Source organism: Juglans microcarpa x Juglans regia, chromosome 3D, assembly GCF_004785595.1.
Source record: "Juglans microcarpa x Juglans regia isolate MS1-56 chromosome 3D, Jm3101_v1.0, whole genome shotgun sequence".
NCBI lineage: Eukaryota > Viridiplantae > Streptophyta > Magnoliopsida > Fagales > Juglandaceae > Juglans > Juglans microcarpa x Juglans regia.
Genome location: NC_054598.1, coordinates 294,096 through 307,468, shown reverse-complemented (window position 1 = coordinate 307,468; position 13,373 = coordinate 294,096). Strand labels below are relative to the sequence as shown.

The following is a 13,373-nucleotide window of genomic DNA, read 5'->3' as shown; positions in this document are numbered from 1 at the left end:
GGATCGATCTCAATATTAATTTGTGCGTGTGTGTGTTTGTAGGTAGCTAGGGATCCACTTAGGATTCAAATGACGTACTTCTGTGGCCACTTTGTCTCCCGCTTTGTGCTGTTCACATCAACACTTTCCCAGCTTGTACCTTAAATTCAAAGCATAACAGATATCATATGCATATATATGTCTTATAAGTTAGAATGGGTCTTGATCAACTTTGACTTAATTCCTTGCCGACCAACCTATGTATTACTGCCACCTGTACATCCATATACAAATTAAGTGAATATACACTAATTAAGTAATCTTTCGATAAAAGGTGATTATGAAAACACAAAAACTAAAAGCTTAATTAATTAATTTGTTTTGTTTTTTACTGATCCCAGATAGATAGCTAGCTACCTATTTCATTTTCTCTTTACTAAATGCTGCATCATGCTTATGCAAAGGTAGCTAGAAAGGAAACGAACGTACTATGTGATGTAAGAAACGAGTAGATCGATCAAGGGATATATAATTTTTCTAGATAGAAATGGTGCCAATCAAATTATAAACTCGCGCGACGATCGAGGAGCTAGCGCGCGTCAAATAGAGATCAGAGTGCTACTACTGTATATGCACGAACGCGCATGTGCCAGCTTTGATCAGGATGGATCGGAGGCACATATATATGCATGTGACGACGCGCGTACTTAATTCACACAAGTATAAATTAATTAATTAATTATATATATATGGATTATTCATACTCATGTGCATTGGTGTTATAATTAATTAACTGTTTACTTTTTCATGGGATTTATAATATATTTAATTAGATTGCGTGCAAATTTGAGAATATTAATTATAATGCACTGCCTTAATTATAAGCTTGCATGTACATTAATTCATGAAACATATATAATTGATCATATATAAAAACCACACACGACCAAAAAGCAATGTGATAATATTGCAAAAAAAAAGCAAACTTTGAACATCATGATATATTTTTGTATATATATAATATAGTAGTACTACTCATGTAGAAGTTTTTAACATCGACCGACAGACAACCTTTTTGACTTTGTTTCCGGCTTGTCTTTATTTTCGCCCACACCAAACCATTACATTATAATGAGCACTTTCACGTACAGTGCATTGCACTATATATATATATATATATATATATATGCAAACCAATTCAAAAATCATGATCATTCATCATCTTTCACCATTAAGCTAGCGAGGGCAATATTCATGGCCAGATCGCACCTACCAATTAATTCCTACCGGCCTAACCTGATCCAACTTTTTCTATAAATCTATTTATTTATTTAAGTAATTTGTTACGGCCCATCCGTCCGAACGTACAACGACTCATGAATTTCCTGATCAATATTATTTTAGATTTTCAAATTATTAGCTAGCTAGTCAGCTTTGAATTTAGATCCCTTATATATCATGATTTCTAATAAAAAGTTATTCTGAATTATTTATTAATTCGAAACTGATTAATGGCTGGGATTTAATTAATTAAGGATCGAGTACTTGATCTATATATTAATTATATCCATCCAATTTAAAGTACTAGTACTAGCTCCAGTTATTGTAGTCTATTGATTACTCTATAGTACTTACACGCGTGAATCATGATCATAAATATATCAATATATATATATATATATCACTTTTTTAAGACCCTTTTAACATTTTCCATAAATGTTGTTCATATTTAATTCTTGTGACTATATATAAGTGTAGAGAATTATCATGCCAAACAATTATATATAATATTATGGCCCGTCCTACATATATATATATATATTAAACAAAGTATCGGTGAGCAGCAGTACTATTTTTGGATGTATTTACCTTCTAATTAGACAATAACGCAGATCGAGAATATTTTAGAATGTTATAAAATCAGTATATTTATAAATAATGATAACACATGCAAGGAGCTGATCAATGCATGTGGACTGAATTAAATATTATAGGGCTAGGTAGTGATAGAATCATTTGCCCAAAAGATCATTAATTGCGGAGATAAAACAAAAGGTTCTTAATTATCTATTATAAGTTTCATGTAGTACTCTTGATCACTTGAGTATTCGAAGAAGCTTTTTAATTTTATACATGCATGATTCTTAAAACTTAATTGATATCATGTGCTTCATACAGTTAACAACTACTATAGATCAATTAAACATTGAAATATATATATATATATATATATATAAGAACTCTTAAAGTCTAAATTATTTGAAAGTGGCAAATTATATAATTAGAGATATTAATTGCATCGATATTGCTATTGCGCGCGCTTAACAATATTTATAATGAAAAATTCTACTTAGTAGTCTGGCCTACATCATATACCTACTTTTATTTTTATCTTTTTTTTTTTTTTTACAACATATGTGTGATGTAGGACTACTGATCATGGAATTCTAAGAATTAAGCATCAACGTTAATTAGAATATAATTAATTAATTCTAAAGAACAATCTCTACAAGAAAAACGGATTTTGTGGCCATTTAATTGTGACGAAAAGACTATTTATGATCAAAACAGACTTATTTTGATTTTAAATAATCATTTCGTTAGAATTAACTGGTCACAAATAAGTAATTTTCTTGTAGTGAATCTTGTTGAGCATGCACCTAATAATTAACTAGATTTTTCACCCCAGCTTATGATCCGTTATATCAATATAATTTGTACGCTGGTGATCAGGAGAAACTTGACAAAATTTGCTCGAGTACTTGAGAGAGAGAGGTCAACCCGAGTGCGGCCCTCAAAATTAAGGCAGGCATGCATGCATGGGTTGGAAAAAAAAGGGAGGGGTCAAAATAGACAGGCCGTAATAAATAATTAAAAGAGCACTCTATTGATCATGTTTGGGAAGATTGATGGTTATGATGATCCGTCAAGGATCAGGAGCGCTAGCTGGCTAGAAGATGGCAGCTTAGATTACTATAAACAAGAGCAAAAATATTTCTTTAAAGGATAATATATATTTCCAAATTACATATTGATCATTATATATTAATGTGACAAATTGATCATCATGTGTTGTCATGTGATCCGTAGCTATAATTCTAGTGATAATTAATTTATAATTGTAATATTTAATCTAATAATTACCACAAAAAAATAAAATTAAATAAGAAAAGTAACTTAGAAATATATATATATATATAAATATGAAAGATCGATCAGAACGAAATATTAAGCTGATGTATCGATCGGTGCCTGTGGACCACCAAATTAGAAAGCCAGCCGGTTAATGGCCGAAAAGGCAACTCCACATGTCAACTATACGCACAGATGCTAACCCACACGCTTCATTTCGTCAGTGTGTAAATAGGTTTCAACATCACACGGAAAAGCACACCAACACCATCGCTTTTCTGGTGCAAGTGTTATCCACGTGAGCATTGTGCGTGAGGCCGTGTGGGTTTAGAATTTTCGCAGGAATTTTCATTTTGCACATAATCTGATGAGGGCCGGGGATATTGGCCACTTTATAAATCATGTAGATGGAACAACCCACCTCACTTGACTCAGAATTCAGCATATATAGAGTAAGAACAAAACCACAATTCCTACCCTTCTAGCTAGCAAATCCTATCACTCTCCTTTGATAGCTTTTGGCCGGAGAGAGAGAGAGAGAGAGAGAGAGAGGGGAGAGCATGGAAACGTCTGGAGTGGGTGAAGAGACCATGGTTGATTGGAGAGGGAGACTCTCCAGCCCTGGCAAACATGGTGGAAGAAGAGCTGCTGCTTTTGTGCTTGGTATATATCCCACTCTCTCTCTCTCAGTATGATAATATATTCCAGTACTACTGTTAAAACTTAAAAGTGATCGATCAAGTAGTAGTTCTAACCTTCCATGGCCATATATTGAACAATCTTTCTGATATCCGGTCACTTACTTACATAGTCTTCGATCAAATAGTACTACATGGTCGATTAGTACGTTGTGGTGTTTGAAATCTGGGTTGGTGGTCTTATAACTGATTAATGTCAGATGCTCATTTTCATGTATACTCATTTTGATCATGTGATCTCATGCTTTTCTATGGACGTGTATATATATACACACACACACACAGTACTTTAAAGTGGGCATATTGGATTGTATATTTTGTTCTTCTAACAATATTATCGGAGAAAAATTTTTGGTTTTGTATTTTATTTGACTAAATATATTATTGCTCTCTCTCTCCAGATCTCTCTAAATTTGCTTATGTACTTGTTATTGCAATGCCTTTTCACCATACAGTACTACATGTATGCGATTATTTTCAGGGCTGCAAGCTTTTGAGATAATGGCCATAGCTGCCGTTGGGAACAACCTAATAACATACTTGATTAACGAGATGCACTTCTCTTTATCCAAATCTGCCAACATAGTGACAAACTTTGTTGGAACTGTCTTTCTCCTGGCGCTCCTTGGCGGCTATCTTTCAGATTCTTATCTTGGGAGTTTCTGGACAATGCTCATCTTTGGTTTTATTGAACTTTCTGTAAGTGATCTTTATCTCATGCCAACTTTTCTTCTTCCTCGATCTCCACTTTTTGTCTCCCTCTCTAGCTTCCCATCAACCTGGCCGGACACAAACACAAGTAGCTGATCTAAGTTCAAAATCAGCAAATTACTTTCTGAAGGAAGCATAGATCAAAACTGCACGGCCCAACTACAATGATCACATCTAGATCAATAGGGTTGGGAGGACTGGGCTTGGTCTGGAGCTCACTGTTGATGACCCCTTTTTTTCCCTCTAAGGACATTTTGGTTATTGCACTACTATATATTTCCTTCCAATTTAAAAGGACAGTAGAATTTTGACTTGATAACAGTTTGTGAATAGTGTGTGTGTGTGAGAGAGAGAGAGAGAGAGCATGCTTTTACATGCTGAGTTTTTTGTTTCTTTTTGTTGGATTTGCAGGGTTTCATATTACTCTCAGTTCAGGCTCATCTTCCCAAGTTAAAGCCATCCCCGTGTAACATGCTATCTGATGGAGAAAACTGTTTGGAAGCAAAGGGCTTGAAAGCTTTGATATTCTTTGTAGCACTTTACTTGGTGGCATTAGGGAGTGGATGTGTTAAACCCAACATGATTGCTCATGGGGCAGACCAGTTCAACCAAGATAATCCCAAGCAATCCAAGAAGCTCTCCGCCTACTTCAATGCTGCCTATTTTGCATTCTCAGTAGGTGAACTTATTGCCCTAACAGTTCTTGTCTGGGTCCAAACTCATTCCGGGATGGATGTCGGCTTTGGAGTCTCGGCTGCTGCTATGGCCATGGGACTAATCAGTTTGGTTTCTGGTACTTTATATTACCGGAACAAGCCGCCTCAAGGAAGCCTTTTCACACCCTTTGCCCAAGTACGTAATATTTGGTCTTATATATCATCATGTGCTCTTTTCTGCTCTCCCATACGCAAGTCTTTTGTTTTTTCTCCTTTTAATTCTTTTTTATGTAGGCATCCTCTAATTAAAGTGATCTCCGTATATGCATGGTGACATGTATACGTAATTATTATAACCTCATGGTAGAGTACGTATGAGTATATTCGACTCCTTTTGATCTTCCTAATTGCATGCATGCATGCATGTCATGAAGATCATCGTGTGTGTATACATATATATGTATTTATCATTCCCATGAATATGTTTTATATCTAATTACAATGCTGACTGGGAAAGTATATATTATAAATTGTTTAGAGCGTATTTGCTAAATGTGCCAATTATAAGGAGTAGTACTTGTATTAATTTAGTGGTTTCTCATAATTAGAGAGAGAGAGAGAGAGAGAGAGAGAGAGAGAGAGAGAGAGATGAATAATAAAAGTGCTATAAATAATATGCATGCAAGCTCACATGGTCATCAAGGCTTATATATCCACATGCATTATGTCTTTACATACGTATATATCTGATCATTCAATATTTTACCGTTTCATTTTCCTCTTTAAAATTTGAAGTTTTGTGTTTGTCTGTTCTATAATGTTCCTTTTTCAGGTTTTTGTGGCTGCAATTTCGAAGAGAAAGCTGCAGGTTTGTCCATCTAACAGACAAATGCTTCACGGAAGCCAAAACAATGTGCCGAATAACGTTAGCTTGTCTAATTCTGACGCTGGCAGTAGTAGTGTCCTATTAATTCACACCGAAAAGTTCAGGTAATATATATATATATATATATTTAACTTCAAATTAGATGATCATATACATGTAATATTTCTTTCATGCTTCTTATTTTGTTGTTCCAGTACTAGTACAGCTTACGTCTATTGATCTGATGATCACGACTTTACTCTTCACAAACTTTCAAATCATAAACGAATTAATTTAATTAAATACGATAACATGATCAGTTAGGATAAGATGAGATCAGCATGCAGCATATATGCTTTTCAATCTGTCCATCAGTTCATTAATTGGAATATATATAATATAATATATATAGTCAAACTAGCTGGCTGCTAATATTTATAATTAATGACCGGATGCAAAAAAATATAAAAATAAATAAATTAATAATAATATATTTATGATCAGGTTCTTGGACAAGGCTTGCATCAAAATCCAGCACGATGGGGCTCATACAAAGGAAAGCCCATGGAGACTGTGCTCCGTTACGCAAGTGCAGCAAGTGAAAATTCTGATCTCAGTGGTTCCCATCTTTGCATGCACCATCGTTTTCAACACCATTTTAGCTCAACTCCAAACATTCTCAGTCCAACAAGGAAGTGCCATGGACACGCGTTTCGGAACATCCAGCTTCCATATCCCACCGGCTTCGCTTCAATCCATCCCATACATAATTCTCATCTTTGTAGTCCCTCTCTATGACACTTGCTTTGTCCCTTTTGCCAGAAAATTCACCGGCCACGACTCTGGAATCGCCCCCTTAAACCGAATAGGCTTTGGCCTCTTTTCTGTTACGTTTTCTATGATTTCGGCTGCCATAATGGAGAAAAAGAGAAGAGATGCTGCATTAAATTTTGACAAAACCTTATCCATTTTCTGGATAACTCCTCAGTTCTTAATCTTTGGACTATCGGAAATGTTTACGGCGGTCGGTCTCATTGAGTTCTTTTACAAACAACCCTTGAAAGGGATGCAAGCATTTTTAACAGCCATGACCTATTGCTCATACTCATTTGGGTTCTATCTAAGCTCCTTACTGGTTTCCCTGGTGAATAAGATCACGGCCTCAAGTACTACTTCCTCAAATGGTGGTTGGCTCCATGAAAATGATTTAAACAAGGACAGGCTAGACCTTTTCTACTGGCTATTGGCAGCCCTTAGCTTCCTCAACTTCCTCAACTATCTCTTTTGGTCTCGGTGGTTTTCTAAGAATTCTTCCTCGCCAATTAGCACAATACATGAACATGCGGCTCGTACTGCAAATCATGATCTTGATCATCGTCAGGCCGACTATAGTCACTGCAGTTTCGACTCTGAAAAAAACGTTGGAGCGCAAGCTAGCTGTTGATAATATATTTATATGCTTGGCTTTAATGATCATTATATATAAACAGGGATATATATGATCTAGAGGCTAGCTAGCTATATGCAGTATGGCTTTTGTAAATAAATTATAGAAAATGCATGCATGCATGCATTAATATTCTGTGCACCGATCGATCAAGAAGCTTGGTCAGATAGCTAGAGCTAGCTATATATATATATATGTATGTATGTATCTCAATCTTTTTTATGTTTTCTCAGTACTATATATATTACGGGGAATTAATGTCTAGTACTACTATACTCTCTACATCTTATTTCGTTATAATTAGAGATCACATACAATATGACATATATATATATATATATATATATATTCATGAAAATCTCAAGTCCCTAATTGCCATGATCACGATCATCATGAACTAAAGCATGCATAAAATTAGTGAGAAAATTAAAAGATACACTTTTTCAAGTGCATCGAGGACTTTTGAGTCGGTCCCAATTTCTTACAAGGAATTAATGTATCTAGCTAGCTAATCGGCCTATTGAGTATATATTGACTAACATATATATATATATACGCATTATATAATTATCTTTATATATGTATATTCTACTGGGTCTATCTTATATCCATCAATGTCATACCTTGCCCACATATATGTACGTACGTAGAACATAATGAAGCATACGTCTATATATGAATAAACCAAAAAATAAAAAGGTGATTTTGAGAGAGAGAGAGAGATCAGAGATATGCGATGTATTTATAAGAAAATGTACGTACTGGATCAGTTGTTCCCATTAATTTTCATGTGTATTCATTTTGTCAATTATAGATGATCATGCGCCTTTTAAAAGAAAGACATGTCTCAAACATCATGTCTTGATGCCAGGCCCCTTCTCCCCCAAGTACAGTACCAATGGCAGATCAGTGTACGTGATGATCAAATTGTTGGCTTAACGTCGGCATGGCCCCAGCCCCCCACTTCCACACTTCCACCCCAAAGCAAAACAGCTACTCATGATCGTGATGATCATGGCATAATATTAGAGTTCCGTCCACCTTCTAGCTAGTGCCCATGGGTGAATTTGATAATATAAGAAGAGCGCTAACTACAACAAAAATATTTTTTAAAAATAAACTCACAAACTTTATGTGATACGTTACATCTATTTTACAATAAAAATAATTTTATAATTTGATATATCACATCAAATTATACCGATTTGTGAGTTTATTTTTATAAAATAATCAATTTGTAGCTAAAGCATATATCACCAACTTGTAAATATCTAAATTTTTATGATTAACACCTTAATAACCGACCAATAACTATCTTCATGAACATTATGACCAGCAAAAAAATTGTCTATCACATTTGCCAATGGTAATAATTATTTTTAATTAATCTAAAACTTCAAATATGGAAAATAATATTTGCGCGGATAAAAACATTGAATGATGTACGGACAAAAGCACTAGTTAGGATTTTTCAGGCCTTTTTTGGATGGTGAGATGATTTTAACCCTCATCTCATTTCATCTGATCATCTCAACATTCAATTATCATTTAAATATAAATATTTTTAATTTCAAATTTTCAACCTTTCAACTTTTTCATCTAATCATTATCACTCTTCCAAAATTCCAAATAAAACATAAAAAGAAATTTATCTTTTTCAAATCTCAAAATCAAAAAATTATATTCTAACAATATTTTAACTTTATAATATTTTTATTCAACTCTTTATCTCCTATTTTTTAGAATCCCATAAAATATTTTAATAAAATTATTTCACTACCACTCACAAACTATTTCACTACTATTCATATATTTTTCATCTCATTTCAACATTCAAACAAGGTCTAGTCTTGTTTTAAACCCTATTTGGATGTTAATTGAGTTAGGATGAATTTAGTTTTTTATGAATAATAGTAAGTCGAGATGGTAGAGTAAGTTTTGTGGGGCCAATCTAGGATGAGTTTAGATGTATTTTGATGTTAAAATGAGTTTAGATGTATTTATGAGATGTTGAAAAAGGTTATGGCTCTCACGTGTAAAGAAATTTTGAATTGATATATGTTTAGTAATTTAAGAGTTGAGTGTTTAGATGTTAAACTCATCACAAAATTAGACTGAATTAAGTTGATTTTAGTTGAGTAAGTTTCAAACGGGATACACAAAACATCTCATCTCATCATTACAACTTTTTCAAATTCTCATACAAAAATATAATAAACAATTAAACTTTTTAAATTCTAAAATAAAAATAATACTAAAAAATTATATTCTAATAATATTTTATTTAACTTTTAACAAAATATCTCATCTCAGTTCATTTTATCTGAACTGTTTATCCAAATCCACGTGGAGTAGGACTCAAATATTCTAGTCCTAAATTTTTTCAGAACAGAGTACTGGGGATTTTTTTTTTCAAATGTTACATCGAATGTGAAACTTTTAGATAAAAATAAATTAATTTTGTTTCTAAATGGAATATTTTAAATAATAAAATAAAATCAATAACCGATTTTAACAAAAAGAAAATAAAAGTTTATTAGTTCGGGCCACGACCGGCCCGCAACGGTCTCCGTCTCTCCGTATGGAAAAGAAAGACGGGTGTTTTTGTTTTTTAATAATACAAGTTTTAAATTGATAAATTTTATATAAAATAATTATAAAAATAATTTTATTAATCAAGATTTGTATTTTTAAATTATATTTTTTACATCTATTTTTTTTTAGGAGGACTTTTATAAACTTGTAGAGATTCGTACAAATTTTTTCTTTTGACGGGCAGAAATAAAGGGTTTGTTAGATTTCTTGCGTTTGACCGGTTCCGGGTTCTCCTTTCAAATCAGGTCCCGTTCTCTTGTCTGAATGCTTAGACAGTTGATTGAGCGTGAGTGTTCTTGGTGTTCTTTGTAAGCTTGATATGAAAAAAAGCATATGATCATGTGAATTGAGATTTCCTTTCCTATATACTTGGGAGTTGTGGTTTTGGGGAGAGGTGGTGCATGTGGATTAGACATTGCGTCTGTATTGCTCGGTTTTCAGCTTTGTTAATGGAAATCCATGTGGTTTTTTCCATAGTTCTCATATCACACTAGATTGGTGGTTGGAGATGGCACTAGGATTAGTTTTTTTGCACGATTCATGGTGTAGTGGTACGCTTTCAAGGATGATTTCCCTAAGGTGTTAAGTATATGCACGAGCTAAGGATACTTTGTGGCGGACTGCATGGATATATCTGGTGATTCCATTCAGTGGAATTTCAGGGGACAGCCCTACCCCATTTCCTATACGTTTTCATCCCTAGGGAGGGCAGAAAATGGATCTCAAGTATTTTGTATGAGACCATAAGACTTTAACCACCTAAGTTAGCTGGCACCTTCCTTTTCGCCCATTCTTCCTTGACTATTACTTCTCCCTTTGCTTTTGTTAGCCTTCTTTTTTACTGTTTACATTTACATTGTATAGATTTTTTTTACTCAGTTAATGCAATTATGTATAAGTATTTTCCAAAAGCGACCATCATTACCACAACATAATCATCCCTTGCTTCTCTCTTGGTTTGTGATCTTTACTTTCTCGTAATACCATCTGCACTGTATCCATCTTGATAACTGCTTTACAACATCATTTCCACAATCGGCTTCACAACTTCTTTTTGTTTGCCCTACCTTTTTATAACTGAACATGTGGAAGGTGATAGCTGATATGCTCATAAGGTGACTTGGGCAGGCAAACCATTTTTTTCTTGTCTGATCCCCATTGTTTTAGTAGATATGACACAAAAACGAAGAAACGATGTAATGGAGGAAGAAAGGGTTTTGCAAATAAGTAGGACCTTCTCAAATAATGAAATGAAAACCCAACTGTGATAAAGATGGATAAGAAAAAAAAAAAGTGCAAAAGACGATACCTGTGCCATCTGCTAAAGCAACCATTTGCAAACAGGAGTCCTTTTTTTTTTTTTTTTTTTTAATAGATTTTGATTTTCTTTCGACCACTTCATACGAAGCCTATTCTAATCTTGTTGGTTTTTATCCTTTTGCCTGCAGTTTGTGAATCTTATTATTAAGATGATTTTTTGAATGAATTACAATCACATCGGCAGCAGCATTGGATATTGCTCATGGTTGTTAATTCCAGGTGGATCCTGCCAATGTCAGGCCAATTCAAGAAGGGGCTGTCAATGCTTTGGCTGAAGCTGAGAGAGTGGCTGAAGCTACCAAACAAGCTATCAAGCGTAAGATTGCGCTAGCTGCTTCCATGGACTTTCAGTCTCGGAGTTTACCAGCAAAGCTTCGTATAGAGCCCGATGACCCAGAAGATGTGGTAAGTTGTGCATGCTGCTTACGATTTAGCAATAATTGATATCTTTGGTACTGGAGTTGGCAATCATTTTTGCTTTAGTTTTTCTGGTGTTTGATAAGCCAAAAAAAAAAAAAAGAGCTTGTACTGTTACTTTAGTGAAATGCTAGACTTATTAAAATAAAAAAGTTAAGTGAAATGGTTAGGATTTCTACGACATTCATAGATTTGTTGCCAGCCCAGCTGTTATATTAGGATGCTGTGGTGATATACTTACTATCATATTTACAGAAAGCTGCAAAGCGTAAGAAGATACATGCGTTTAAGGTATCGTTTGGATTCGAAGATGAGTTGAGATGAGTTGAGATGTGTTATGAATAGTAATGAGATGAGTTGAAATAAATTGAGATGACTTGCGAATACAAACTGGTGAAGTGTCACAGAATAAGCGGCAGCAGTTCCAGTCGACCAAAGGCAAGGCTAAGAAGGTACTTCTGGCACAGATATTTTTTAGTTTGACATGGACTTGCAGTATGAATTTCATGACCTTTTATATTCTGAATGATCCCTTAATGCACACATTTCTGGTCAATTTGTCGTTTCCTGTTTACAATGTCAGATTGGTTTCTTTTTGGGGGCGCAAACGGGAGAGCATCTTCAAGTCTCCTGAGGACCCAAGTGGCAAGGTTGGTGTGACTGGAAGTGGAAAGGGTTTGACAGAGTTCCAAAAGAGGGAAAAACACTTGCATCTCAAGGGAGCAACTGTTGAGGCTGACGTTTAGGTTAAAATCTCCCATTTGCTGTGTCTGCTCAAACTAGATCCTGACCGAACTATGGCATCTTGAAACAGGACGTACAAATTGCTGATCATGCATGGAGATGGATTATTCTACTTTTATGTTTGCTCCTCTTTTTTTTTTTTTTTTTTTTTTTTTTTTCCTAATAAATTCGAGCTTAGCATGGAGTTAAACTTAGGAAGTCAGTATTTGATTATTCCTCTTGCACCACCTCGTGTTGTAACTAACTCTCTGGTTAGTCTGTTAATCCTTCCCTTATTTTTATTCTTGATTGGCGATGAAGCCAGAAACTAATCTAGGAAATTAGGCATGATGCCAATAATTGTTCAAAATTGAGTTAAGTATACTGTAAGGGTAGAGATATAATACTTCACTCTCTTTAAAAAAAATAGATAAATATGATATCTATGTGAAAATTTATTTTTTTAAATGGTGAACTCGAGAACTTGCATGCTCTAAGATTGCATCTAGCATTACTCATTAGAATATATTGGTGTACATGAACTTGTGCCATCCGCAAACAATGGGAATTGCGTGCTGTGTGGCCTTGTGAAGGGAACTAAGAATTCATACCTACAAAAGGAAGACTAATTACATTACATTTGCCAGATGTTGAACATATGAAGAGGCTAGGGGGCAATAAGGTAAGGAAGGAGCCCATCAAAACATAAAAACCATGCGACTATGATGCACTGTAACATTTGATTGAACACACAAAAAAAAAAAAAAAATGACGTTAAGCAAATATTGTTTTCAACTTACCGGTAATATCCAACAAAATCTTAAACCTGA

At 34.4% G+C, this 13,373-nt stretch overlaps 1 protein-coding gene and 1 pseudogene across 1 annotated transcript; both read left to right on the top strand.

Moving 5' to 3' along the window:
- Positions 1-3,535: 3,535 nt before the first annotated feature.
- LOC121254366 (protein NRT1/ PTR FAMILY 4.3-like) lies at positions 3,536-7,656 on the top strand. The gene is made up of 5 exons (XM_041154372.1): positions 3,536-3,774; positions 4,291-4,508; positions 4,932-5,372; positions 6,009-6,166; positions 6,546-7,656. The coding sequence occupies exons 1-5, from the start codon at positions 3,672-3,674 to the stop codon at positions 7,483-7,485; spliced, it is 1,860 nt and encodes a 619-aa protein (XP_041010306.1). The 5' UTR covers positions 3,536-3,671; the 3' UTR covers positions 7,486-7,656.
- Positions 7,657-10,361: 2,705 nt separating this feature from the next.
- On the top strand, positions 10,362-12,837 carry LOC121254367 (annotated as a pseudogene).
- Positions 12,838-13,373: the final 536 nt, after the last annotated feature.

What these genes read in the sequence shown, in the direction of transcription:
- LOC121254366 (XM_041154372.1), top strand. Translation starts at nt 3,672, where the DNA reads ATGGAAACGTCTGGAGTGGGTGAAGAGACCATGGTTGATTGGAGAGGG. An exon ending in AGCTGCTGCTTTTGTGCTTG is followed by an intron (nt 3,775 to 4,290) that starts GTATATATCCCA and finishes GATTATTTTCAG; the next exon opens with GGCTGCAAGCTTTTGAGATA. An exon ending in TTGGTTTTATTGAACTTTCT is followed by an intron (nt 4,509 to 4,931) that starts GTAAGTGATCTT and finishes TTGGATTTGCAG; the next exon opens with GGTTTCATATTACTCTCAGT.